Source organism: Acomys minous (genome assembly GCF_964271855.1).
Source record: "Acomys minous genome assembly, chromosome: 3".
NCBI classification, from domain to species: Eukaryota; Metazoa; Chordata; class Mammalia; order Rodentia; family Muridae; genus Acomys; species Acomys minous.
In genome coordinates this window covers 128,786,404-128,813,226 of record NC_140485.1, presented here as the reverse complement: position 1 = coordinate 128,813,226, position 26,823 = coordinate 128,786,404, and the positions used below count along the sequence as shown (strand labels likewise).

General features: G+C 42.0%; 1 protein-coding gene across 6 annotated transcripts in view; it reads right to left on the bottom strand.

Moving 5' to 3' along the window:
- The window catches only part of SAMD5 (sterile alpha motif domain containing 5), a 400,358-nt gene extending 378,775 nt beyond the window's left edge, over positions 1-21,583 (bottom strand). Inside the window, exon 1 of one of the 6 annotated variants that reach the window (XM_084777518.1) lies at positions 20,826-21,583. In XM_084777518.1, the coding sequence (XP_084633644.1) occupies positions 20,826-21,284 (459 nt within the window). In that variant the 5' untranslated portion in view covers positions 21,285-21,583. The remainder of the gene's footprint in view (positions 1-20,825) is intronic. The other 5 variants (XM_084777517.1, XM_084777520.1, XM_084777521.1 and 2 more) reach the window with 5 other exon arrangements.
- Between the last annotated feature and the right edge of the window lie 5,240 nt (positions 21,584-26,823).

Genomic DNA, 26,823 nt, shown 5'->3' with positions numbered 1-26,823 from the left:
TCAATTCTTTCCTTCTGCCCCAGTAGTCCAGGGCAGTCATTGATCTACTATTAGTACAGCTTTACCTTGCCTGGAATGTCACATCACTGGCATCAGATGCAATCTTTTGTGTCTGGCTTATTTCACTTGATGCAGTGCCCTGAGGTTGTTGGAAGCATTGCCAGTGTGCTTCTTTGTACTGCAGAGCTTATCCCCCGCCAGGAATATGACCACCTGGGGTTTTCACATTATCAAGTAGATGAGCATTTGTGTTGCTGCCACTTTGGAAAAATTTTAAGTATGGCCGCTGTGCAGATTCATACACAGGTCTCTAACAGCCTCTGTTTGATGACTCTTGAGTAAATGGTTAAGACTAGGCTGCTGCTTGATTATTTGGGGGGTTTATGCTCAACTTTGTAAGAAATTTCCACATTATCCTCCAAAATGGTTTCACCAGTCTCTTTCTTAGCTAGAATATTTATGAATTCCACTTGTAGGTTCTTGATAGCACTTGGTTCTAATGGGAATTTTAATCCCAGCCATCCTAACGGTGGCTTACCTCATAGTGGTTTTAATTTGCATTTCTCTAATGACTAATGTTGTTAGTATTAAGTATATTTTCATTTACTTAATTTTTATCCATATGTATTCCTTGCTGAAGGTCCAAAATTTTGTCAATTTTTCTTTTTAAAGAAATTGTGCATGACTATTTTGTCTACATGTATGTATGTGTACCACATGTGCACATTTCCTGAAAAGGATAGAAAAGGGCATGAGATTCCCCGGGAACTGGAATTATAGATGGTTGTGATCCACCATATGGGTCCTGGAAACTGAACCGGGGTCCTCTGCAAGAGCAACAATTGGTCCTAACAGCTGAGTCATCTCTCTAGCTGTGTATTTGTCCATTTTTGTTGTTTGTCTTACTAGTGTATTGTATGAATTCTTTGCACTGTCTAACTATCAATCATTTGTGATATATGTGATTTAAAAATACTTCTTCCTAGCCTTGGACATGAACTTTATTTTCATGTTTCATTTAAAATAGATTCCTTAACAACATAAGTTTCATTAAACTATATATTTTTGACATTTAGAATCACAGAGAAATTATGAAGATGCTGTGCAGAATTGTATGTCACTGTGCCTGGTTTATATAATTATTGACATTTTAAACTAGCATCTTCCATTTTTATATGTAGCTGACATTTTTAAATTTGTGTCTGATAATTCCAACTTCTTGACCACTTCCAGGTGTAGTTATATTGACCCTTTTCTTTGTAACTCAAGTCTTCCTATTTTCTATCTCATAATTTTTGATTGAATATAAAACATAACTTGAAAAGAATAGCCAAGCTTGATATAAACTATTATCTATTTATTAAATATGCTTATTTCTTCTACTGGCTATTATTGGCAGTGTTTGATTCAGGATTTGTTTATATAGCCACATACAAAGAGTATGCCACTACCTTTCTTAGGCAGGACATAATCTCTCTGGGTTCCTGTAGTCCATCCTTGGTTGATACATGCATACTCTTAGATTTAAGGTAAAATAAGGACATTTTTGAAGATATAACTAGGTTAGTAGAATGCTTATTTAGCATACACAACGTCCATGGATCAATCCCCAGATCCCAACATTTGGGAAAAAGAGGTGGGAGGAGCAGAAATTCAAATTTATCCTAGCTACATTCAGTAGTGAGTTGTTCATTTCCCATGAGTTTGTATACTTTTTGTTGTTGATATCCAGGTATAATCTGGATGTATCTGTTGAGAGTTGCTTTATTTTGATTCTGTAGAAAGTTTTCTGCGCTGCTAAGAAGAAAGTATATTCTTTTCTGCAGTGTTCTGTAAATATCTGCTAAGTCCATTAGATTTATGGCATCATTTAACTCCAGCATTTACCTATTTAGTTTTTGTCTGGGTAACCTGTCTCTTGACAACAGTTGGGTGCTGAAGTCACTCATTTTCACTATGTGAAGCTCAGTATGTAATTTTAGCTGTAATAGTATTTCTTTTATGAATTTGAGTAGTATTGTGTTTGGTGCTTACATGTGTAGAATTTATTTTGCTTTGTTAGTTTGTTTGTTTTTTATAAGTATGTAGTATCCTTCCACATCGCTTCTGATTAATTTTAGCTTGAAGTCTATTTTGTCAGATCTTAAAATGGCTACACTTTCTAGCTTCTTGGGTTCATTTGCTTGGAATACCTTTTCCTATCCTCTTATCCTAAGGTGATTTCTATCTTTGATGGTGAGGTATATTTCTTGAAAACAGCAGAAAGGTGGATCCCATTTTTTAATCCATTCTGTTAGTCTGTGTCTTTTTATTGAGAAATTGGGGCTGTTACTACTGAGCAGTTTTTTACTGATCCCTATTATCTTGTTGTTACTATGTGAGTCTCCCTTCCGCCATGTTGATGGACTATTCTGGTACTATTTAGTCCTTATGTGTTCTTGAATGAGGTTAACCTCTTCAGATTGAAGTTTTCCTTCTAGTGCCTTCTATAGAACTGGATTGGTTGATAGATATTGCTTGTTTGGTTTTATCATAGATTGCTTTACTTTTTCCATCAATAGTTTTGCTGGATATAGTAATCCAGGTTGCCATCAGTGGTCTCTTAGAGTTTGTGGAACATCCATCCAGGCCCTTCTGGCTTCCAGAATGTCCACTGAGAATAAAACCCAAATGTTATTCTAATGGACCTGCCTTTATAGTTACTTGGTCTTTTTCCCTTGCAGCTTTTAATGTCCTTTCTTTGTTCTGTATGGATACTGTTTTGATTATTATGTGTCATGGGGATTTCCTTTCTGGTCCTGTCTATTTGGTGTTTTGTACACTACTTATAGCTACTTGGTAGACAGCTCCTTTTTTAAGTTGGGGAAACTTTCTTCTGTGATTTTGTTTTAAAAAATTAAACCACTTTTGAGTTTCTTCTCCTTTCTCTCTTCCTAATGTTCACAGCATCAGTCTTTTCATAATGTCCCAGATTTCCTAGGTGCTTTTTGTATGAATGTTTTTTTCCTTAGATTTATCATTTTCTTTTACTGAAGTTTCCATTTCTTCTACCTTGACTTCAGTGCCTGAGATTCTCATGTCTGTGTCTTGTACTCTGTTGGTGAGGCTTAGCTCCGAGGTTTTCATTTGCTTCCTAAAATTTTTTATTTTTAGCTTTATTTCAGCTTTGGAGATTCTACTTCTAGCTTCATATCTTAAACTGTCTTCATTGTTTTATTCAACTATTTCTTTGTGTTTTCTTTACAGTCTTCATTAAGTGATTTATTCATATCTGTTTAACATTTGTGAACATATTCAGAACTGTGATTTTGAAGCCCTTGTCTTGCACTTTGGCTATGTTGCACTTCTCTTGGCATACTGCAGTTAAGGTTCCTGGGTTCTGATGGAGGCACATTGTCCTGGAAGTTCATCTTTGTGGTTTTGCCTTGGGGGGTCTAGGCATCTAGAGTTAACATGAATGACGTGTCTCTAGGTGTTAATCTCTGGTCTTGCCTTTGTTGGATGAGTATTCAGGTCTTTGGTTGCTGATGTTCCCTTGGGATCTTAGCAAGTGTGGCAGCTATAGAGTGCTTCTGCAGGTTAATGGTGACAGAGAAGGCTAGAGATGAGATGAACTAGGAGAAATGGACTAGTGGAAAGAGCTAGGGAAATCTGGTCCATACCAAAAGGAGAGGTTCCTCAGGCAGTGAAGTGTTGGGAGGAGGGGCTCCTGAAAGTAGGCTGCGAATCATGTCTGGAGAAACAGGGTTGAAAGGGTTAGTAGGATCCTGGGTCTGTACCAAGATCTAGTGCCTACAATTAATGGAGGTAGGGCAGAAGGAGGAGTGCCTTTAAGTAGGTTTGTACAGGGCTGAGATCATAAGAAAGAACAGAAAGGACAGTGAAGATCACCTACTTGAGACCAATGTGGTTACTGGGAGTCCCCCAGTTGAGGGACTAAGGTCAAAACTATGATGTTAGCCTAGATTTATTTCCATTTAAAATACATGATTTCACAGATAAAATTCAGGCCAATGCTCATCAGAGCTATTTAATATTAAAACTAGGAATTTGGTACAGCTTAAATCTCCATTACACAAAGCTGAGAAGGGAGTCTCCTTTCCATGTTCCTAAGAGATTCTGGTGGAGTTTCAAATATTTACTCTCTCAAGATTATTCAAAGACATGATTATATAAATTAGCTGCTTATTAGAAAAGTTTATGTATATCTTAATGGAGATAAATAAAAACATACATGCCAAAATATATTTTTCAAAATGATTATTGCTGAGAGACCTTGCTTATATCAACAGTGAAGCTACCCATAGGATCAGGACAGAAGGACAATTCGCTTGTAGATGTCCAGTCCTCATAAAACCAGGCTGGATAATTTGCACTATGCTTCTATTTTATTGTTTACTTAATTGTTGGGATTTGGATCCTATAAGTAAACTACCCACCAGCTAATTTCTCCATCAAAATGACTATCAACTGTTTCCAAATTGTACTCTGTATGCCAAACAGCCTTACTGGGTACTCAAAACTATATGGCAGGTTATAACAGCAGCCCAGTTAATGTCTAGGATTGGCCTACAAAAAGAACAGTTTGATTAAATGGCTGCTGCCTTCATACTATTCTCTGTATTATCAAAAGGAAGGAGAGCCTTGGATCTTAAGAGCGGATCATCAACTAACAGAGAAAAGCCTAGATTTAGCAGTTGTTGGTATGGCTAGAACTCCCTCAGTCCTGAGCTTTGCTAAGATTGATAATGCTTTGTTCTGTGGGTAACACAGTCACAGCCATAGTTAGACAGTGAGGACTAACTCTTCAGATTATAAGAGAACATGTAACAAAATCATGGATACCCAAGTTTAAGAGGAATTTTCCATGTCAAATGCTATGATTTGACTTACAAGCTATTATTTTTCCTGTTATCTATCGTAGTTAAAAACACATTTGAGCAAATGAAAGAATTATTTTCTAAGTCAAATATAAAACATGGGTTCAAGAGACTTGATACCCTATGAGCATATACAGGGGGAGGAAGTCCCCCTCAGTCACAGTCATAGGGGAGGGGAGTAAGGGAAAATGGGAGGGAGGGAGGAATGGGAGGATACAAGGGATGGGATAACAGTTGAGATGTAATATGGATAAACTAATAAAAAATATTTTTAAAAAAGATGGGTTCACTCTATTATATCATTTAGAGTACTTAGTATACTACTAGGCTTTACTAAAAACCTTAAAATTTATAGGCTATATCTACTTCCTTTCCCATGCCTCAATAGGCAGAGACCACTGTCAAATCCCACAATACAATGTTTTTAGGCAGAATTGCAGCCACGGGCACTGGTGTCAGTACATCTGGTTTTCAAGCGAAAGTTGCTAATTGTATGACTATTGCATAATCCACTCAAACACTCAAACCCTCATCTATGAAATAAAAACAACCAAAATAAGCTCTGCCTCAGAGGCTTGTCATGATATCTAAATAAGACAGCTCTTCCCTGAGTCACATCAGCTACACTCACACTACAGTTATGATCCGGCGGACCCCTATCCACCCTCTCACTTGTGCAAACCTGAGTCACAAAGCAGATCAGGTGGGAATTGAAAGTAGCATCTTCTTTTTCCAAATTCATGAGGTAAGGGAGGAAAGGAGTACAAACTTAGACTTCCCCTCCAGATACGAGGAGGAAAACCAAACGTGTCCATAACTGATGAACGTATGGTCCCATGAAGAATAAGTCTAATTATCCCGATTACTACATCCCATCCCAGTGAGGCGTCTTCAGAGAACACCTTAGTCAGATGGCAAGCTCTTGCTTTTCTTTCTGCCTTCTTTCAAATAATACCACTATCCTCTCCCTTCCATGCAAAATCTTTTAAAATACAATTTAGCATAAGGTTCTCAAACCAGCTTTGTTGTGGTGACCAAAGATATCATAATTTTTGTTGTTTTGTTTCATTGTTGGACACAGGGTCAAATTAGCCTTGAACTTGTTACACAGCTAAGGATAATGGTGAACTCCGAATTCTCCTGTCTCTACCTCCCAAATATTGGACTATAAGGCATGCCCCAAAACAAGATGCTGGGGATAAAATCTAGGACTTTTGGCTTACTAGACAAGTATTCTACCAACTGAACTACATTTCTGGTCCTGGTTACACACTTTTTGTCAGAAAACAAGCCTAATATGGCACAAGCAGTTCAGGGGTGACATACGCACCATGTTTTAATAATAGGTGATCAGAAGATAGAAAATTCAATTCACCACATTTCCAGGATATTGTATCCAGTCAAGGATCCCATTAACCAAGCTCTAGCTCTGGCCCAAATTGCTATGCCAAAAGCAGCAGTAAAAACTCTTGATTTAAGATGACATGGCAATAAAACCGAGCGTGAGCATAGCCAATGTACTGGTAACTCTCCACCACCGCTCTGTAATGAAGTAGGTCTCCGAGAGTAAATTACTTTGCATACCCTCTGGCTCCATTCTAATGTATAATGGATGCAAGAGGCATCTCCTGACTTGTTTCCTTAGTGCACAAACCTAAGCAAGTGGTGATACAGTGCAACTGTCATCCCAGGTGGCGATTAATTCTATTCTCTCTTCAGATGCCTTCAGATGACAGGGTCTTGGATGTAATTAGCAACTTATCAAATTATCAGCTTCCACATTAGTTGGAGCTACTTCCCACCTAAACCTAATCCTGTAGGAAACACGTCCCAAGAACTGCTCTGGGGGTGTCTTATGTCAAACACCTTCCCTTCACGGAGCTCATCCGTAGCTTTATTACTTTCTGGCCATGAAAATATTGCTACTACTTAAAGCAGTACTATTTTTGTCAATCAACAGCTTCCCTGAGGAGTGCTTCATAATACAGCAGGGTTACAGTCTGTGTTGATACATGGGTCCTCTAAAGTGGCTATATCTTTATTGTGTGACTGATGGTGAGCTTGGGGAGTGTTGGGTGTATCCATTTTTGCAAACTCAGCTGACTTTGGCACCTGATTTACACATCTTCTCCACAAACACACTCTTGCGAGGCTCCATTTTTAATCCTTGCTTCACTGGCTTTTTAAAAAATTTATTTTTAAAAATATCCATCCATTTGACCTTTCGGTGAAAGTTTAAATGTGAATTGAGGTTTGTTAAATTGGTATTTCTTGTAGGGTTTTCCAATTTTACCTTTGTTACACACTGAACTGTTGCCGTTATGCAAAGCCAAATATTTAAATTAAAATGAATGCCACTTCAATTTTTCGTAGAAGGGTTTTCAATTTGACAGAGCATCTGGCAAGAAGCCCCAGCCTGTACCTTCCACTAAAAGGCTTGGGAGTTGAATGGGAGCGGGAGAAGGGCAGAACATGGGAGCAGAAGGGCAGAGTGTATGAATGAGAGGAGAGGGAGCATATATTTCAGAGCCTGGGAGAATTTCCTTAGCTACACAGAGCAAAAAGAAAAAAAAATTCCTTCATTGCTATGAAAAGATATCCACTGCTTCCCACCAGAGTCTCTGCTTTTGGTTCAAAACAAGGTTGCTGTGGAAGCAAAGAATAGTTAATTATAATCTATACCCCCTAAATACTATTTAAAAAACTACTCTCATAAAGCCAAATATAACAACATCAAGGCAATAATTGTTGAAGATGTCAAACGATTAAAGGTGGGTGCCAAACATTGCTCACAAAATAAAAGACAATAGAAAAAATGTGATAAGGATTAGATAACAAGATTCTTATTAATTCTTTATCTCCCACTCCTGTTGCTTCAAAAGACGCTTTATCATTACTCATAAAGCTATGTAAGACTGCTTCCATATTTGGAAGTCTGTTAGGTCAATACTTCCTCACCTCGGAGCTCAATAAGGAAAAAAACCTTAGGTATTTTTAATTTGTTTTCTACATTTATTATTTGTGTGCGTCTTATAAACTGAGGCCAATGCAATAACGCTAGAAACAAATGAGAAATGCAATTTCAGTAACTAGGGAAGACAGTGATGCATCTAACATAATTATGAATAGTATTAGCATATTATATTATGAACTAAAATAAAACTCAGACAAATTAGGTGATTAATTTTTAAAGAAAAATTTAAAAAGGAATTTTATGCATATTAACCAACAACGGACTTGAACGGGTTTTATAAGGATAAAAACAATCACAAAACTTAAGACTGGTTCTTCTTACCCATGTAAAGGAAAGTATATAAGGCAAATGAAAAATCAATGAGACAATAGTTTCAACAGTTATTAGTTTGATTTTTGGTTTGGTTTGGTTTGGGTTTGGGAAATTCTTCTCTGGGTTTTTTTTTGTTGTTGTTGTTGTTTGTTTGTTTGTTTGTTTTTCTTTGAGACAGGGTCTCTGGTACCCAGGGTGGCCTAAAGCACTCTATGTGGCTAGACTGACTTTGAACTCATGATCCTTCTGCTTCCAACTCCCAAGTTGGGTTTCAATGGGTACTTTGGGTTGGGACTGGTCTTACTATGTTTCTGCGGCTAGCTTGGACCTCACTACGCAGCCCAGGCTGTGCTTCAACTTGTATTCTCCCCATTTAAGGCTTCTGAGAGCTACACTATGTCATGGAACATCCTAGCCAACAAGTTGATGTTCTTGTTAGAGTTTAACATTTTTTTAAATTAATTTTCACTATGAAGGAATGATCTTTTCTCAACAGAATGGCAAAGAGCTAAATACGTGCAAATATGACCTTTAGGTTTAGAATAACCTACAACTAATAAATTATACACACTATTAAATATTAACCAGTCGCTTTGAATGACCATTACATTAGATACCATACATAGTATTATCTCATTCATTCATCACAGAAGCTTGAGAGGTGGGTGATATTATAGCCATTTTATGAACGAGGTTCAGTGAGATGAAACCACTCCTCTAAATAAATAAAGAATAACATCTTAACTCCACTCTGTTTGACTATTTACCATCTGTATTCCTCTAGCTTAGAAGAAACAGCTTAAAATTTATGGCTAATGTATAGCACATAAGAAATTTAAATCTACGAGCATAAAAAAAATCCATAAAATTTTAAACTAAACATATACTTAAGTTCGGAAAAAAAATCTTTGCAACTTCTATTAAAACAAGATTAATGCCCTTAATGCATAGAAAGTTCTGGCAAAACAACCTGAATAGGAAAAAAAAAAAAAAAAAACAGGAGGAAGAACGTGTTCTGAACAAGATATACACAATTGTAATTTTAAGGAAACCACAAACACAAAGCAGTATGATCTGTAATTAAGGAAATGCAACTTCAAGCATTGGAAACTGACAGTTTCAAACAATAAAGATTATAAAAACCAGTAGCCATATGCATAGCTTTCACCACAGAAAAGAGAACGCTGAGGACAAGAATGACCGGCTTGAGACATAACCTGACTCAGCAGTAAAACCACTTCTGAAGGGGGCCATAGCTGGGGACATATTGGTTAAAGGGTATGAGGTCCCAATTAGGACACATTGTGGAGATCTACTGTGCAGGGCAGGAACTAGAGTTAATATTAATGTTTTTAACATGTAATAATTGCCAGGAGATTAGGTCTTCAATGCTTTTATAACGAAGACAACATGATAAGTGAGTTGGTGAGTAAACTAACTTGGCTGAATCCTTTCTCAATGAACTCATATATGAAAATGTCACACTGTACACACTAAGTATGTTCAGTCTTGTCAACTGGGTCTTCACGACGCTAAGTTAAATTAGTTTTCACCTGCTGCTTGTTGACATCGGCTCAGCTTTGCGTATTTATACAGACCAGGTGTTCTTAAACATACATGGTTTTAAACATGAAATTAAAATTTTTTCATGCAGCATCATGCGAGAAATTTTAGTATAGGCTATTTACAGTTTCTCTTGATCCACTTCTTTGTTCTGCAAATGCCTTCAATACAGTGGCTCTACTCTCCAACATTTAAAAACAAATTTCTGGGAGCATAATGATTTACACTGACAATAAGAACATCTTAAATCTGTAAAGCTCATTAATATTTACAAAGTAGCCTCACATACATTATATCATTGAGCTACTGCTGAAAGTCTATGAGATGGATATGGGCATCATTGTCAACAGAAATAATTCTTCTAAAATCATCAAGATTTTGTATTTCACACTAACAGAGATGAGAATATCTCAGTTGATGCCTGTAGGTGCCATTAAGGACAAAATGGATTTCCTCTGGCCAACAAGAGGTGGCTCAGTGGGTAACCGCGCTTACTGCAGGAGACCTGGTGGCACTCAGAGGAAGGGCAGCAGGCTACCAAGAAGAGACTTGATACCCTATGAGCATATACAGGGGGGGGTAATCCCCCTCAGGAACAGTCATAGGGGAGGGGAATAAGGGGAAAATGGGAGGGAGGGAAGAATGGGAGGGAGAGAAGAATGGGAGGATACAAGGGAGGGGATAACCATTGAGATGTAACAAGAATAAATTAATAAAGGAGGAAAAAAAAAAAACAAGGGCCTGAATTCAGCTCTCTGGCACTCCTGAAAAAAAAAAAAGCCAAGCATGGTTTCATACTGGGAGGATGATGGGGGGGAGGGGGGAGACTGGATGGAGACGGGGGCGGGGGGGGGGGGACTGGGGAGTGTCTGCCACCAGCCTAGCTCTGGGTTCCTTAAGAAACATTGCCTCAAAGGAAAGTAGAACCGAGAGAGCAGAACAAGACACCTGTAGGCCTCCTCTGGCTTTCATAGGCACACACATGTATGCTTACATCACACAGACATATACTACCACATTCAAACACATAGACCCTTACATGCAAAAGCACATGCCCTATCAATAATTCTCAACAATGTCAGTGATAAGGTATTTTGAAGGGGCAGGGTCCAGGGAACACATGCTGAGCTTCAAGAGTCTGCCTAAGCCTCAAGGTCACAGTTCTTAGCCTCTGTCTTTGGTAAAAGTTGTGGTCTATATGGATTAAGGCAATACAGACCCCACACTTAACAGAAGCGGCTCCAAGTGTCCTTTGATGGTAATAAACTTGGGATGCGACACCTGCATCACAGCACCACATATTCCCGAGAAAAGCAGCCAATCCAAAACAAACAGCAATAGCATCACGATGTGTAAAAGCAAAACAATAACACATGGGTCGATTCAACTCTATTATTCCTATGTGACCACTTGGAGTTTATGCATTAAACTTTTTAAAGAGTAAAGCAGAATTTAAAGTACAGATATGAAATATTTAGGTGAAAATTCTATTTAATAGATGACATGTTTCCATTAAATTTGAACACTTTAAAAGTATATTACTTTATTTTAATTATTAATTGTTTTTTAAAAGTAAGAAATGAATGAAACAATAGTGAATTATTACATGACACTTACTTAAAATAATTTGTCAGATAGACATTAGATTTTGAATAATGATGTACTTGATGTCAAACATGGTAGCTGCATCTTCAGTCTTACTGTGTTCTTGGAGGAAAAACATCTTAGAACTTGTCACCTCTGCTCATTATGAGTTTGGTCAGTGGAGAATACATACCAATTATTTTTCTTGTCTTTCTGACTCATTCTGTATGAAGTAGGTCTTATTTAGTTTATACAGTAACACTATAGAAATGTAACAGTAAGATTTTTAGAGGTCTTCAGACCATTTATTTCAATTAGAAGTGGTAATGAGATCTCTTTAAACTATTAGCTGTCACTTAGTCTTTATGGAAGACAAATTGTATGCTTAATGCCTCTTGGCATGTTCCACAGTCACTGGTCTTTAATAGTTTTTATATTGACTAAAAACAAATATTGTCTTATTTCCTCTCCTACTTCTCCCCAAGCCCAAATCAGAGTTCAATTTAAATAGCAACATTTCATAAAACTTAGGAAAGAACTGATAAAAATCATTTCACCTCAATACCAGAAGTGGTAATAAGAAGTTTGCTTCAGCCAAGGAATATGTTACTTTGAAATCTATCCAGGCCAAGAGCTCAAGAAGCTACAAACACCATAGTTTCTAGTGCACTGTCCTTCGCTTCAGAAAGTGCTCTTCCAAATACCCCAGGATAACATTTGGCTGTCTTAATAGCCAACTCTAATCTTCATCATGCAACATCAGAAAAAAAATCAAATTATAACATGCCTTATTACCTAAGAGCAGACATAAATCTTGTTTCGTCATAAGGCACCCTTGATTATGTACCCTTGCCTTTAGCATCATTTTTCCTGACTCAGGTGACGGAAGAAGGGGTTGAATGCTGTTGGGACTTGACTTGGAATCACCAGGATGGGATTTGTAAGAATGTAAAGACAAGCAAATGCCAAGCCATGGCACCATCTGAATGCTGAGTACTCTATGGAGTGCAGAACAGGCTGATGGGTGTCTCTGTGGTCTACCTCAGTCCTCCCCTGTGCACCACTGACACCTTTACCATAGCTATCTATCGGCAGAGATTAGTACTAGAGCTGTTTTATTTGGAAATACCATGGAGCTGACTGTCGTAGGTTGCAAATTCTTCATGAAACTTTTCATATTGGCAAACATGAGTCCACACTAAAGACATGTTTCTTATTGTTATAAAAATTTAACCTCTCTCCTAACTGACAGATCAAAGCCCATGATTTATAATCTAGATTTCCAAGACTCTGTGTTTCTTCCTGGGTTCTCTGGAAGAAAATACACACACACACACACACACACACACACACACACACACACACACACATACTTGGTTTAGCTTTACCCAGACAACAGAAAGCAAATCACAACTATGCTGAATGAATTGACACCTGAATTTCTCAATTCCACAGCCTTGAATAGCAACCAGACAGGTGGTTTGCAACCAAAGTCTCAGACAAGTGACTAGCCCAGCTGTGACTATAAAACTACACCTTAATCAGAGCAGAAATCATAACATCACAGTCCCGCAGCAGATCCACTACCCTACTGCATTTAACTCGGCAGCCAGAATCAGCACTGAAAGAAAAGACAATCACCTGCCACTGAAGTGCAATCAGTCTCAGATTTTGATGCCTTTAAGTAATTTGTGAATTAGAGATTTACGAGAATGACTTTTCTCAAAGATAAGTTTTTCTCAACTAATGTGATGAATGTCTCTAACAGTCCATGAAATTCTCTTTTCTATTCAAGGATTCTGTGGTCACAGAGGCTACCATTGCCTTCCTGAACCATCTAACACATGGGAAGCTCCTGGCTGACTAAAGGGTATGTTGTATATTAAATGGGAATGTGGTTGGATCAACTCAAAAATGAGCAGATACTGTTTGCATCTTCTGATTATAACAAGAGCTGTCCTGGTGTGGGTATATTGTTGTCTGTTGATTCTTATTCATTAAAATTCACACACACACATACACACACACACATCTCCATATATATCTCTATATTTCTATTTATTCCACAGGGATCTAGGTCACTTATCTCCTCCATAACACCTCACATTGGTCTGGGCCATTGATGGCTTGGGCAAGTGAGAAAGATGAAGCAATTACAGCCGACCTGCTGGTCATGCATTTGCTGATCAGAAGGTGGAAAACAAATGGGACCAAAAAAAAAAAAAAAAAAAAAAAAAAGCAGAAGGCCTATGCCTCAGGAAATGTTCAGGTGTCCAGGAGTTTGGGGTGGTGCATAATGGGACAGTATTTCCGACTAGGAAGATATGTTATAGCAGCTTGCTTCCTCCCACAACCGAGAGAGAGGCCCAGTGCTCAAAGCCCCAAGTGTTTCTCTACGCTTGGGAAGCAGCACATTCCTCTCTGGGTATGCTACTCCAGCCTCTTCGGATGCAACCCTGAGAAGCAGCTGGTGTGAAGTCCCCAAACAAAAGAAGGTCTCCAGCAGGTCCAGGCTGCAGTCAAGTCCCTTAGTCCTTACACCATATGATCCTGTATAGCTGGTGGGGCCTCGAGGTGTTCAGGGCAGACAAAGAGAAACTGTTTGGAGCCTTTGGCAAGACCCTGTTAGGTGAATCACACGGCAAGCCCTTAGGATTTTCAAGCAAGGTCTTGCTTTTCCCTTAATCTTGAACTTGGAGCCTCCAGAACTGGCAGAGAACACATTTGCATTGTTTTCAACACCGAACACCCGGTGCGTGGTATCTGTTGGGGCAGCTCTAGGCTGACATAATTTCAATCTTGGAAGTTCAGGACTGTGAGTTCATCTAGTCCACCTAACAATCCCACGAGGCAGTCACTCTTGTTGCCTTCCCCACCCCACCCCACCCCCCACCCCGCAGTGCTGCCAAAGGTAACCTAGCAAGGAACAGAGCTGGAACTTAAATTTGGCATCTAGTCCAAGCCTGTGCTCATAACCATGACACTACAGTGTCCACAGAGGGACAGTGCTGTTATCCCCTGGGGAATTCCAAAAGCCGTATAAGTCACAGAAACCATATGCTGGTGATGTTTGGGGAAGCAATGGTGACCTGCCTTGGCACATTACCTCTAGAGCGGCTACAAAGTGTAAGATGACAGGAGCCACCTGCTTAGTGGTGGCTCGGGAAGTACTCGCACTTGACATTTCATAAGGAATTGATTGGACCTTAGGAATGAGCACCTTCTTAAACCAGACACCCTGAACCCCCCACCTACGCCCTCTAATCCTGGCCCTACTTCAGAAGTCTTATTCTGAATGGCGTACAGGGCCAGCATTTTAATTCCTGACCCTTCTTCAGTAACTCTTAAGGGATACAATCTTTTTCCTTTCAGTGTCATCATTAGATTTACTCTTGGTTTTGCCACAGTTTATTCGTTTTGTCACTGAAATAAACACAGGCATAAAATTCTCTGACATCTAATGTTTATAAAAAACAACATTGACCTTTGGTATGGTACAACTGCCATATGTCAGGAACTGGGCTAGGCCTTCCACACACAAGCAAAAATCATGTCTGTCTAGCACAACTGCAATCGTAATCCTAGGGACTAATCCATGGCATGCATTCACTATTGGTTAAATGGAAGGAAAGAAGGAAGGGTAAGTGAGTGGACCAATGGATAGAAAAGCAGATAAGCAGGTAGATTAAAGAAAGAACGGATGGATGGATGGATAGATGGATGGATGGATGGATGGATGGATGGAAGGAAGGACATAAGGAAGGAAGAAAGAAAGAAAGGGAAGATGTGGCTATAACAAATGAACAATAGGTGGACAGGTGAACAGCAGAGGGTTCACTTACATGAAAACTCTACAGATCATAAACTGTCAAAGAGCATGAAGAAAGCACTGGCTCTTGTTTTCTTCCCATCTCTTCTTTCTACAGTGTTCCAACTAGGCTGAAATAAAAAAAGCCTAGAAGGATCTAGACTGACAATATTAGTAGAAGTGGAGAAAGTAAAGTTTGCCAGCTTCTAATCTGTCCTGGTAATGTCACACAGGCAGAAGGAATTCTTGGGAGGAATAATATTTATTGTCATGTTCGCTTCTGCCAAGACCCCAGGCAAAATTCCAAAGGACACAGCAAGTCTCTGCCAAGATCTCTTCCTTTCTAGCATTCTGTGCCCTCTACACACAGAAGCCTTCATAGTGACTTTGGCTCTCCAAATCCCTTCCTCTTAGGCTACCTCCTCCAAGTATACCCCACAGCCTTATGAACATGGAACCTTGTTAGTTTAATTTATACTAATGTGTGAGTGATGATTACCATCTCTATAGCATGATTAAATAAGGCCATACTAATTCAAATACCTTCTACTGGTAGGGAAGCAAGAAGATATTTTCAGAGGAAAAACTGCAATAAAGGAAGGATAGCAGGCTACCAAGAGACTTGATACCCTATGAGCATATAAAGGGGGAGAAAGTCCCCTCAGGCACAGTCATAGGGGAGGGGAGTAAGGGGAAAATGGGAGGGAGGGGGGAATGGGAGGATACAAGGGATAGGATAACCATTGAGATGTAACAAGAATAAATTAATTTAAAAAAAAAGAAGTCTATTCAGAAGATGGCGCAGTTGGTATGGGATTTCACTGAGCAAATTTAGTTATGAAAATTCAAACTCAAAAGCTGAGGAGGAGGATCAACTCCACCAAGCAGTTTTCTGATCTTCACATATGGCATATGCAATGGCCCCTCATACACACATATCACATACAGAGTGACCATAATAAATACATTAAAATGTTAAATAACTCTATAGATCTACCCGATTAATGTCCTATCTGGCTACAATCTGACTTCTTGGACAGTTTCTCTGCCTTGAAATAGCATGGCTTCTGGTGGTTTCCAGAATTCTGCTTCCTCCTACGTCTTTGTTAACGTGCCCCATGCTTTCAGTTCCACGTAAAAAAGTCACATGCATTGAGGAGGAATGCCTTGAGTGGGCGTAGCAGTTGTCAATAAAGAGCTGTTTGGCCAATCAGTTGGGCAGAAGGACAGGAAGTAGGAGGGAGGACTGCCAGGGAAGTAGGAGGAACAACCGAGGAGGCTGGCAGAGTAAGTGGCTGGAAAAAGAGACTGAGGGTTCAGAAGCCACCTGGGAGTCATCAGACTGGCAAGGTATAGGTTTATCTGTGGATTTTAAGGGTAGGATTAGAGTAGTTCAGATTCTGCCCAGCATAGTGCTTGCAGCTTAAAAATAAACCATAGTCTCTGGGTCTGTCCTTTGGGAACTAGCTGGTTAAAGAAAACTACTGCCTTAAGAATTTACTGTGTTAATTAATGCAGGAAGAATCAAAGGCACTTCTACCATGCACCTGTTCATGGCATTCTATGCTTTCCATCAAAGCAGTACCACACATTGTTATTATCGTGGATTCTGTCTTATGTCTTCCCTGCTAGACCCTACAACCTCTGAGGGCAGGATGTCTGTAGAATTATCAAATAATACAATTGTTAATTAAATGGTCACAGGAAATGTTGTATACACAAAAATGCATCTGAAAGTTATATACATTTATACTTGTCTATTTTTGCAGATAAGTATGTCCCATCACGTAGGTATAAATAACAGCAATGGAAAACCCTGAAACGAGCAGCCGAGAGACTCATCTCTGTCTCCTGACTTGAAGGAGACACAAGATCTTGGTTTTCCAGTATGAAGGAAAAACAAACAAACAAACAAACAAACAGGAGAACTTTTTTTTTTTTACTTGTAGTTTAGCTCACTGATAAGGAAACCTCGGCTGTTTTACTGGTGTCACATCCTACAGTCCTTTCAGGTCATTCCTGAGAAGATTCCTCAACTGATACTCCTCTGTAGAAGGTTCACCATCCCCACCGTGACCACCCTTGGCATGATCACCTCCACACCACACAGTGTTCTCACTGCAGTACCTTTCCCAAGGATTGACCATGCTAGTGACTGCCAGGGAGAGCAAGCCTGCTCTACTAAGCTGAAGTCCAAATCCGTATAATGAGCAATGCACATTCTGATCATGACCACGACAGAGCCAAGGGACAGAAGAAAGTCAGAACTAGAATGTGATCACATTTTAAAGAAAAGGGAGAAAGAACTGTATCAGAAAACAAACTGCCATATTGTTTTAAAATTACCAGCAGGCCCAGCTAGCAATCAATGAAGACACTGACACTGGTTCTATTTTAAAATAGACTTGGTTAACCTGGGGCAAGGTAGATGTTAATCCTCTAAACTATTTTCCATAGTGGGGCAGGCATAGGATCCCTGCCTCAATCCCGTGCCATCTGCTTCCAATAACTTCTATCAAGCTACCTCTTATCTATAATCTCAAACTTGTTAATGTTTTTCATCTGGGCCGAATTCCCCATCCATGCCAGCCATGTGCTTCTCCATCTAACACATGACAGCCTTCTCTTCCCTTCAAGTCTCTCTCCTTCCCCCTCGTGGTGGTCTCTCCTCCTCCTCCTCCTCCTCTTCCTCCTCCTCCTCTTCTTCTTCTTCTTGTCAGGATTTCTCTCTCTCTCTCTCTCTCTCTCTCTCTCTCTCACTCTCACTCTCAGCCCCACCTATCTCCTCTGCTCTGTCCAGGTGGGATGGCTTTTTATTAATCAAAAGGTGGGTCACAGAGACAGCAAGCAGTAATTAGCATCAAAATACATTAGACCATCCCACAGGATCGCCACACAATTGAAAATCTAAAACTTAAGAGGCCATCCCATATAAACAGCAAAGTCCAAAGGAGCAACACATGTTTACTACTTCATAGTTGTGTGTTTAGTTTTATATGCATTAATTATGCTTTAATTCCTTTGTCAATATGTGCTCCTTTTTTTTTTTTTTTTTTTTTTTTTTTTTTTTTTTTTTTGGCAATGGCATTTTCCAGCTCCTCAGAAGGAGCATCTTAAAGGAGGTTATGAGATCATTATTGCCCCACCCCCAACCCAACCCAGCATTGACTGTCTATCAGTTAAAGAAGGAAAATTAGAGAGCAAAATCTGGTGGTAGTGTTCCCCTTTTATCCCAGCACTTGGGAGACAGACACAGGTGAATCTCTGTCTGGAGGCCAGTTTGGTCTACAAGAGCTAGTTCCAGGACAGCCAAGGCTACACAGCGAAACCCTGTCTCAAATAGACAAACAGGAATAATAGAAAGTAGAAGCAGACAAGTTTTAATATTAAGCATTACTGTTATGGGATATTTAGTTAAAAGTAAACCCGAAAGCTATGCATAGTGGTGCATGCCTATACTCCAAGCACATTGGGAGGCAGAGATAGGAGGAATTTGAGTTTGAAGATAGTTTAGGATTTGCAGCTTAATTAGATAAAGTTGACAGAGTTCTTTATGGAAGACAAATAGTATCACAAGGTGAGTTTTTTTTATACAAGCGTGGCTTATACAAATGTGGCGTCATTAAGTGTGGTAGTCACACCTGTGATCCCAGCACTCAAGAGACAGAGACAGGAGATCTAGAGTTCAAGACCAGCCTCTGCTATACAAGGAGTTCCTAAGCTACAAGAGATCCTGCCAAAAGAAAGACAGGAAAATCCAGTGCAGGGTTACTTGTTGATCTAAGCAGAAATCACAGCTCAAAGTCTCTGCTCAAACATTGCATGTGCTCTTTAAACGCTTTCCAGCTCTAAGCTTGGAGTTTAGGCCTGTCTATAAGAATGGAACTAAAATGCATTACTTTTAACGTCATCCACTCTCATTACCAGCCCCTGCCTCCCCAACCCCTCAGTGACTTGCAGGATAGTAGTCCTGAAGATTAAACTAGCTCTAGCTTGCCTCTGACTTCTGTTTGTCCAGGGTTTGAATCAAACTTTCTATGTGCTCACTCACACATCTCTTGGTGCAAGCTCCCTTCACTTTGTAGTATATGAGTGACAAACATTAACCTGTCCTCCTGTTCCTTTGGACCTGGTTTAACTTTGTGTTCTGCTGACCATGGTCCTCCTAACCACGCTCAACATCCTTAAGGCTAGTTGCCAGGTTGGCATGTGATGGCAGTCCTCCCATTTCTGAATCCAGCACCCCATCAACGGTACCATCAGAGCAGGTGGCTGGGACACATGTTTGAGGTAAACCTTCCTAACCCAGCCTCCTTATAAAAGCAATTTGCATTCTCAGGCAGATTTTCACAGTTGTCTCCGCTACCTGCAAGATAACATGTGGGTAACATCAAACCTTTATTTCCTTTTGCTGTATCCACTTTTTGCAGCACTAACCCTTGAACTCGCTTCCATTAGGCGATACCGACCTTCAGGTGTAGCTTCTGAGCACCTCTAGGGCTGATGCTGCCCACACAGCACTTAAACCAGGCATTTTCCCCCATGGTGTGGTGCTGTGTTAACACTCCTAGCCTGCTGCCTGCCACAGCTTTTCAACTGGGCTTCTCCCTCTTGTTTTCAGGCTAACAGGCTGAAAGACATTCACTTCCCTACCAGGTCCAGGCAATTGCAGACATTACCTGTGCTGTCAGCGTCTCTGCCAAATTGGCACTCTCTAGGAGGACAGCTCCAGACACTAAGCCAAACCAATTCGCTTAGCTACGCCGAAAGCAAACCACTTGGACCTAGAGACCACGCGCTCTGGTGTGAAGATGCACTTTCTGCTACTTAACCGTTCAAACCTTACTCTACATGCCGGCATGCCTCACAGCGCAGCTCTAAGGTCTTGTAACCCGGTCTCACACGTGAGACTTCCTTTCTGGGCACTGAAATGTCATTTCCTCCTAGCCTATCTCAAACATGTCCACTTGGACTTTCTAGAAGAATGGTTTCTTTCATTTTGGATCAATTAAGTCAAAGTAGTAACACCACAGACCCCCCCCCCCCGCCAAAAGCGTATTCTAAAGCCAAATTACCCCCATTTGCTCAGCACCTCAATTGGAATACTTAAGCTTTAGGAACCTGTCTCCAGTGAAAAGGCTCGTGTTTTGGGTTTAGTTCCCCACCACCAGTCCAAGACACTTGTTATGGTCCACTTCTCGGGACCATGGAACTGAGACCAGCAGGCCCTGGATTCCCAGGCTCCTTCGGGGAATAGTCACCTATTCTTCTTGGAAGTTTCGCAAAACTCAGAAAAAGTAAAGAAAAAGGAAAAGCTTGAAAATAAGGCAGATGTGACTCATCTTCTCGGAATTCTTCAAAGCCAGACACTAATAGAGAGGCGTTAGGATTTTCCGGTGTCCACGAAAAGCAAGTAAGTACCCATTACCAGGACCTGATTGATGATGGAGGCCATATACCTTGTCCATGTACCTAGTAGCATATACCTAGTTCAGAGTTGTTTAGATGCAGAATCTGACTGACCAGCTATTATAAGTGACGCCAGGACAGAAGGAATACACAGACAACGCAGAAAATAGAGAAGAGAATCAGACACCCCAAATGTCTCTCACTTGTCATCTATACTGCTGAGCCGCGGCAGAAGCACCAGGCCTGATCCCCTCCCGCCTCGCCCCCAAGGCCGCCCTTGGTGGCGCCTCATTACCTTGCGCGAGTACGGGGGCTTGCTCAGGTGGATGCCATCTCGGACCAGTTTATCCCGGATCATGATCTTCAGCTTCAGCTTAGGGTAGCTCACCAGCTCCCTGCTGCGGGGAGCGCTCGCCTGGCCACGGGGGTCCCCACGAGTGCCCTGAGCTGAGCCTCCACATGGCTCCCCCCGGCGGCCTGGGGGCACCGCGTCCACCTGCGGTGCGGGTGGCACTGGCTGAGGTTCGAGTGTAAAGTAAAGGCCGGCGGCGGCCGCGTCCTGTTCCCGCAACCGGTGCACAGCCTCCAGGATGCGCCGGCGGTGCAACGGAGCCAGCACCCCGATGGCGTCCAGGTCCGGGTCTCCGATCTGCTTGCACACTTCCAGGTCATCGTAGCCATTATCCACGAAGGACTCGGCGTACTGAGGGAGCTGTAACGCTTTCAGCCACTCATAAACTATGTTGGTGCACATGGCTGAGACTTGGAGCTCGCCAGCGAGTACCCAAGTGGCACGGGTGGCACCAGTTCTTGGAACTTTTTATCCTCTCCTGGAAAGGGGTGGGGAGAAGAAACCGCTGGAAAAGTTTCTCCCTTAGTGCATAGGCTTCGGCTGCAGAGCCAAAGCCATGGGAAGCAGCCGAGGAGAGAGCGAGCCTGAGCGAGAAGCGTCTAGCAGCGAAGTGGATTCCCTGAGCAGGCGCGGCGCTCGCGGGCACTGGCGGCTGGGCGAGCGGCTCGGCTCCGCGCCGCCCCTGGATGCGCGGCCACCGCGGGGAGGGGCGCGCGGGCGGGGCCGGGCACACCCCTCGCACTCGCGCGGGTCACCGTCGCGCTGCGCCTCCCAGGAGTTTCCCCAGCTGGGGCAGTCCAGGGGCTGCGCGGTGCATGTCGCTTTCAGGCCGCCTCTGTGGGCGCCTGCACCAGCGTCCCACGCTGGGGAGGCGGCTCCCGCTGGCAGACCAGTGGATGCTTGCGAGCTCCTGGTCTGTGCGCTTGTCAGTCACTGTCGTTCCCAGGGTCACGGTGACCCGGTGGCTATTAAGCTTCCGGACTCCGGTGGCTGCCCAGGATATCTTTCTTTTCAATCCGACTTCTCTAAACCCTTGGGTTTCTCTTCGCTCAGTTGCAAGCACAAGGACAGGTTCCCGCCACCTCACTGGTCTGAGGGAAGCGGTTAAGTCCACTGTCCCTTCTTTCCCGATACACGTAGAATGTCCTTTCCAAGGAGCGGGCTGCCAGGCTCGAGTCTTACAGCGTGTCTGCTTCTGTGGTCCTGCGCTCTGTGCCCGGAGCAGGAAGCAGCGTTTTGGCAGCTGGGTGGGCGCGACGTGGGGACCGTCCAGCCTGATGGGCGCGTGCGGCCCCTCCTCGCTACAGCCAGTCAGGCAGGGTGAGCCTCGGGAGTGGCACTCCTCCTCCTGGTTTCCTTGCCCTTCCTAGGCTGTCAGATCTGCGAAAGTTTGGGGTGCCTTGTTACTTTCTCCTTGGGCAGCGCATCCCTACCTGGTTGGCATCGGTCCCCACCCCACCACCCCCTTCCCTCCACACATACATACACACAGCGTTGTTCCAGAACCCCTCAATCTACCCTGCCTTTTGCTTTTTTCCCCACAGCTCATCACAGTCATTCTGCCCTGGGTGGCTCCGTGCCCAGGGACACGCGAGGTTTTGTGCTTCTGAGACAGGGATCACAGCAGACTCCCCCCTCTCTGCCCTAGGATAGCTTGTTAATCGATACACAACCACGCAGCTTGCTTTAAAGAGAATGCTAGGGCATGTAGCACTTTCTGCCTAGATGAGAGTAACAAAATCAACCAAGATTCCTCCTGGTGCCAGTGTCCCAGCTTTGAAGGTGTGGGGACAGGGCGTGGCAGGGCTGAGGGTCTTGGGAAGACGACCTGCTTTCCTGGGCAGCTTTTCCCTAGGTCTGATCCTTTGAGAAGAAGATAAAACCTTAAGAAACCTTGCAGCAGGCAACAATTTCCTCCTTTTTCATAGAAGTAAGATTGAGCTTCACTCTTGAGCTAGTATTTTCAAGACCTGACCATACCTTTTTCCTGACTGTTTGTTGGTTTTAGAGTCCTTCCCCATCTGCACAGCCCTTGGTTGTGGAGAAGGGGCCCTCTGTGCCTGCTTCCTCTAAATTAGCGGAGCCTAAGCCCCTGATGGGACACAGACACTGAGAATCCAATGATTCTCTCTCTCTCTCTCTCTCTCTCTCTCTCTCTCTCTCTCTCTCTCTCTCTCTCTCTCTCTCTCCCTCCCTCCCTCCCTCCCTCCCTCCCTCCCTCCCTCCCTCCCTCCTCTCTCTCTCTCTCTCTCTCTCTCTCTCTCTCTCTCTCTCTCTCTCTCTCTCTCCATATTTCTATGGGGGGGTTTGAGGGAGCTGGGTGTCTGGGTTCCCAAGCTCCTAGATCCAGGATATCACATTGAGAAATAGCTGCGGGGACCGGGGGGGGGGGGGGCGGGCGAGGGGTTATATTTGGGAACAGGAGGTAGTTGTGGAGCTGCGTCTGTCCCCAGTCCTAGATCACTGGGAGGCCCCCTTTCCAGGGTCTGGAATACGACCCTGGAGCCGGCACTCTGTTCTGCGTAGGACCCGACCCTCCCTACCGAACACAGATCACAGCTAACCCTCAGTCCCTTGCCAATGCAAGTTCACAGTGCCCCCTTGTGTCCACGTGGTGGAATTTTAAGGCGTTGCCCAAGTCCCAAACTTGTTTTTGTGCTGCAAAAAGAAGAGGGCTGTGAGGTTCATAGTGGCCTTCTTAAACTACAGGTAATGTCCTCACGTGTGCCTTTGTATCCCAGTGCGTTGTCATGGAAACCTTTGATTGTTGGAGAGGCTGATATTCCAGTAGTTTCTAAATAATTTTGCTGCAAGGGAATCAGCAGATTCTTCGTTGGAAGTTAGTATTACATGCCAGGCATCTTCATGTATTTCTAAACATATCCATCAAATAGAAGTATTATCCTCTGACAGAAAAAAAATGGATACAACTGTGAAGCATGCATTTGTTTACTGTATTGTAAGGGGTAGAGAAATCCAGGGCCAGGACTTCCAGCTTCCTAAGAGTTGCTAGAGCAGGAAACCTTCATCTACTTGTAAAAGCTGCATCTTTTATTTATTCTTGGTGTTTGTTATTAGAAGAGGATTCTTAAAGCTCTTGACTTTACAGCCCTGGTTTTTCTTCCCCCAAGTTGTTTGAAAAGTCCAATAACACTACTTAATAGTCCTTTGCTTCCTCAAATGCAGCCTCTTTCCCTCCGGGATCTCTGGGACATTCATTTTTGTCTCGTTAATCGTCAGCAAGCCAGTGAGTATTTTTATTTCCATTTTACAATTAGGGAAGCTGTATTGGAGGGAGACGAATGGCTTTGCCCAAGGTCATATGGTAAATCAGGGTAGAGACAGGAACAAGCCTGTCTTGCTGGAACCTCTCCTCCTCCACGGGCAGCAGGGATTCTCCCTTATATATGTGCAGGGCACCATCCAATCAGGAAGCAAAGTGTCCTGTGCTCTCTGGAGGGGATTTTTTTTTATGAATTAATCATTTCTTAATCAGTCATAAATGAAATCTCTCGCTTTTGACCTCTTGTTTCCCTCTCTTGCACACAGTCCCCCATGCTTGCTCGAGTCTCTGCTCCTTGCAGAGCAATAGACTCAATAGGCTTCATGTTGCTTCTGAAGTTGCAAATCCAGAACTTGTATGATGTACACTTGTCATTACTTCTATGAAGGCACGTGGTTGCATTCCAGAATAAAAAGGCAAGGGTGGGGTAGGGGTGGGGAGTAGATGCATGGAGTTTAGGACCTGAGCCCAGATCCCTGTGCATCTAACTAAAAGGAGTTTGGCTGGGTGCAGGGGCTATACTGTCTGAGCTGAGGGAAGTAGGAAGGGGTGGCTGTCAGAGATCGGCGCATCCCAGGAACACTTGAGAGCCAAAATGGGGAGGTCCAGGTTCAGTGAGAGGCCCTTTCTCATAAAATAAGGTTGGTAGTGATCTGGAAAGCCTTTAGATACTGTCTTATAGCCTCCACACGTGCGCATGTGGATACACACACACACACACACACACACACACACACACACACACACAGTGAGTGATTTTAAGATTTAAAAGCCTTCAGGAGATGAAAGGCCATTCAATAGCAACAGCAGCAGCCAAATTTGTAGGAAAATCAGGACATATTCACATATGTGATAGAGCTCAGATCGCTTCCTCTTGGGCTTATGCTACCTTATATCTTTTTAATTGCCTAGTGTCAAAAATCATATTTATTTATCAGTGTTTGTTGGGGGGACAGTACCAGACACCTGAGCAAAAACTATATGCTGTTTCTTCTTTAGTGGAAACTGAGGAGATTTCACCACATAGAAATTTAACTGGCAGTTTTTTGTTTTGTTTTTTTTAATATGTGTTCTCTCATCCAAGTACTAACCATGTCTGGCTCAGCTTAGCTTCCAAGATCAAACCCACCCACAGGAGTGTGGCTATACACCTGTACAGTGTAAATTCTGGAAATCATACTATTAGGCAGATTTTGAAATTGAACCTTGACATTCAGAACCCCTCACATACACTTAATTTCTTTAAGTGGCTATTATGCTCCTAGTCTTAGTTTCAAGATACCAAGATAATTTACCCCACGAGCTTTGTCAAGTACCTTTACTATTTACAAACTATTTTTGATGGATAATGTTTTCTTAGAGTTTTCTCTTTAACTTTTTTTCAAAAAAAATAGACTATTCTGGTTATTATTTAATACATTAAGTTGGAACTCTTTTTGGTTGATTGATTCATTGGTTTTACTTGGTTTTGTCTTATTTGCAGCAGCAACTCCTCCTTAAATGAAAATCACTGGGAAAATGAATTGTGGAGAAAGTTTCTATTTAAATACCATCTCAGAACTATTTTGCAATGATAATAACTATGTAACATGCAAAGTTAACACTGACATTCTGTGTGTAATTAATGATAATTATATTCAGGTTTTAAAGTCTAAATATCAAAAAGCAGCTTTTCTGCTTAGGAACTCCATTCAGGGTTGCCAGATGAAAAAAAATAATTTGTTTTGAAATTTTCCTGGTGTTACATAAGGTTCCACACTATTTTATTTAGAAGATAAATGTTCATGCCTAATGTGTATAAAAATTAAATTCCATTAACATCTATTAAATGTCAGTCCCCTGGGTATCTAGCCTTGTAAAAGTCGAGCATATATAATATTAATCTTAAAATGCTAAGTATGTCTTGCCTCTGCTTAAACCACCAGCAGAAAGCATCTAAAAGGACTGTATGCCACAGGGAGAAAGGAAAATAGTGGGCTGGGTTGATGTAACAGGCAATCTGTTCTTCAGCGGCTGGGAGTGAGGTATGGGGTTGGCACCTTAATTGGGGGCAGGCTGGGTGGGGGTTTCTGTTAACAGGCCTGGGCTGTAGATGTAATATTTATGTGTGACAACATATTTGAAAAAAGGAGCGACAAGGAGCAGTGGGGAGTAACGGCAGGATGCCATTAGATTATGGCTTGCTATTATAACAGGCCTTTCTTTCTCAAAGGAAGGGAACAAAAGGGGTAAAGAATGTTCTAGAAGTCCTTAGCTCAAAGGTCACCAAGAGGAGAACAAGAGACTATATTTGTGATAGAGAATAAAATGAAGCCCACAAAAGATCATTCTTGTCCTATTATCTTTGCTAACCTCCAAATAAGTCTATATTTGAAATGCAGCCCAAAGTTGAACCCAGCATTTCCTGAGGTAAAAATAGTGGGTGCAGGGCTTTGCTAGGTAGCACAGGCAACGCTTGAGAATAACTTTTCTTTTCCTTTTTCAGTCTTAGAAAAGTAAACTTAGCACTTAAAAGTTAAGTTATGTAACTTCCAACCAGTGAAATGATATTGACAAAAGCTCTTTTAGGCAAGTGAAAAATTAGTTAAGTGTGTAACCACAGCAACGAGATCATTCAACTTCAATAGAGAATACTTGCTCCCAGGTGAGGGTTAGGAA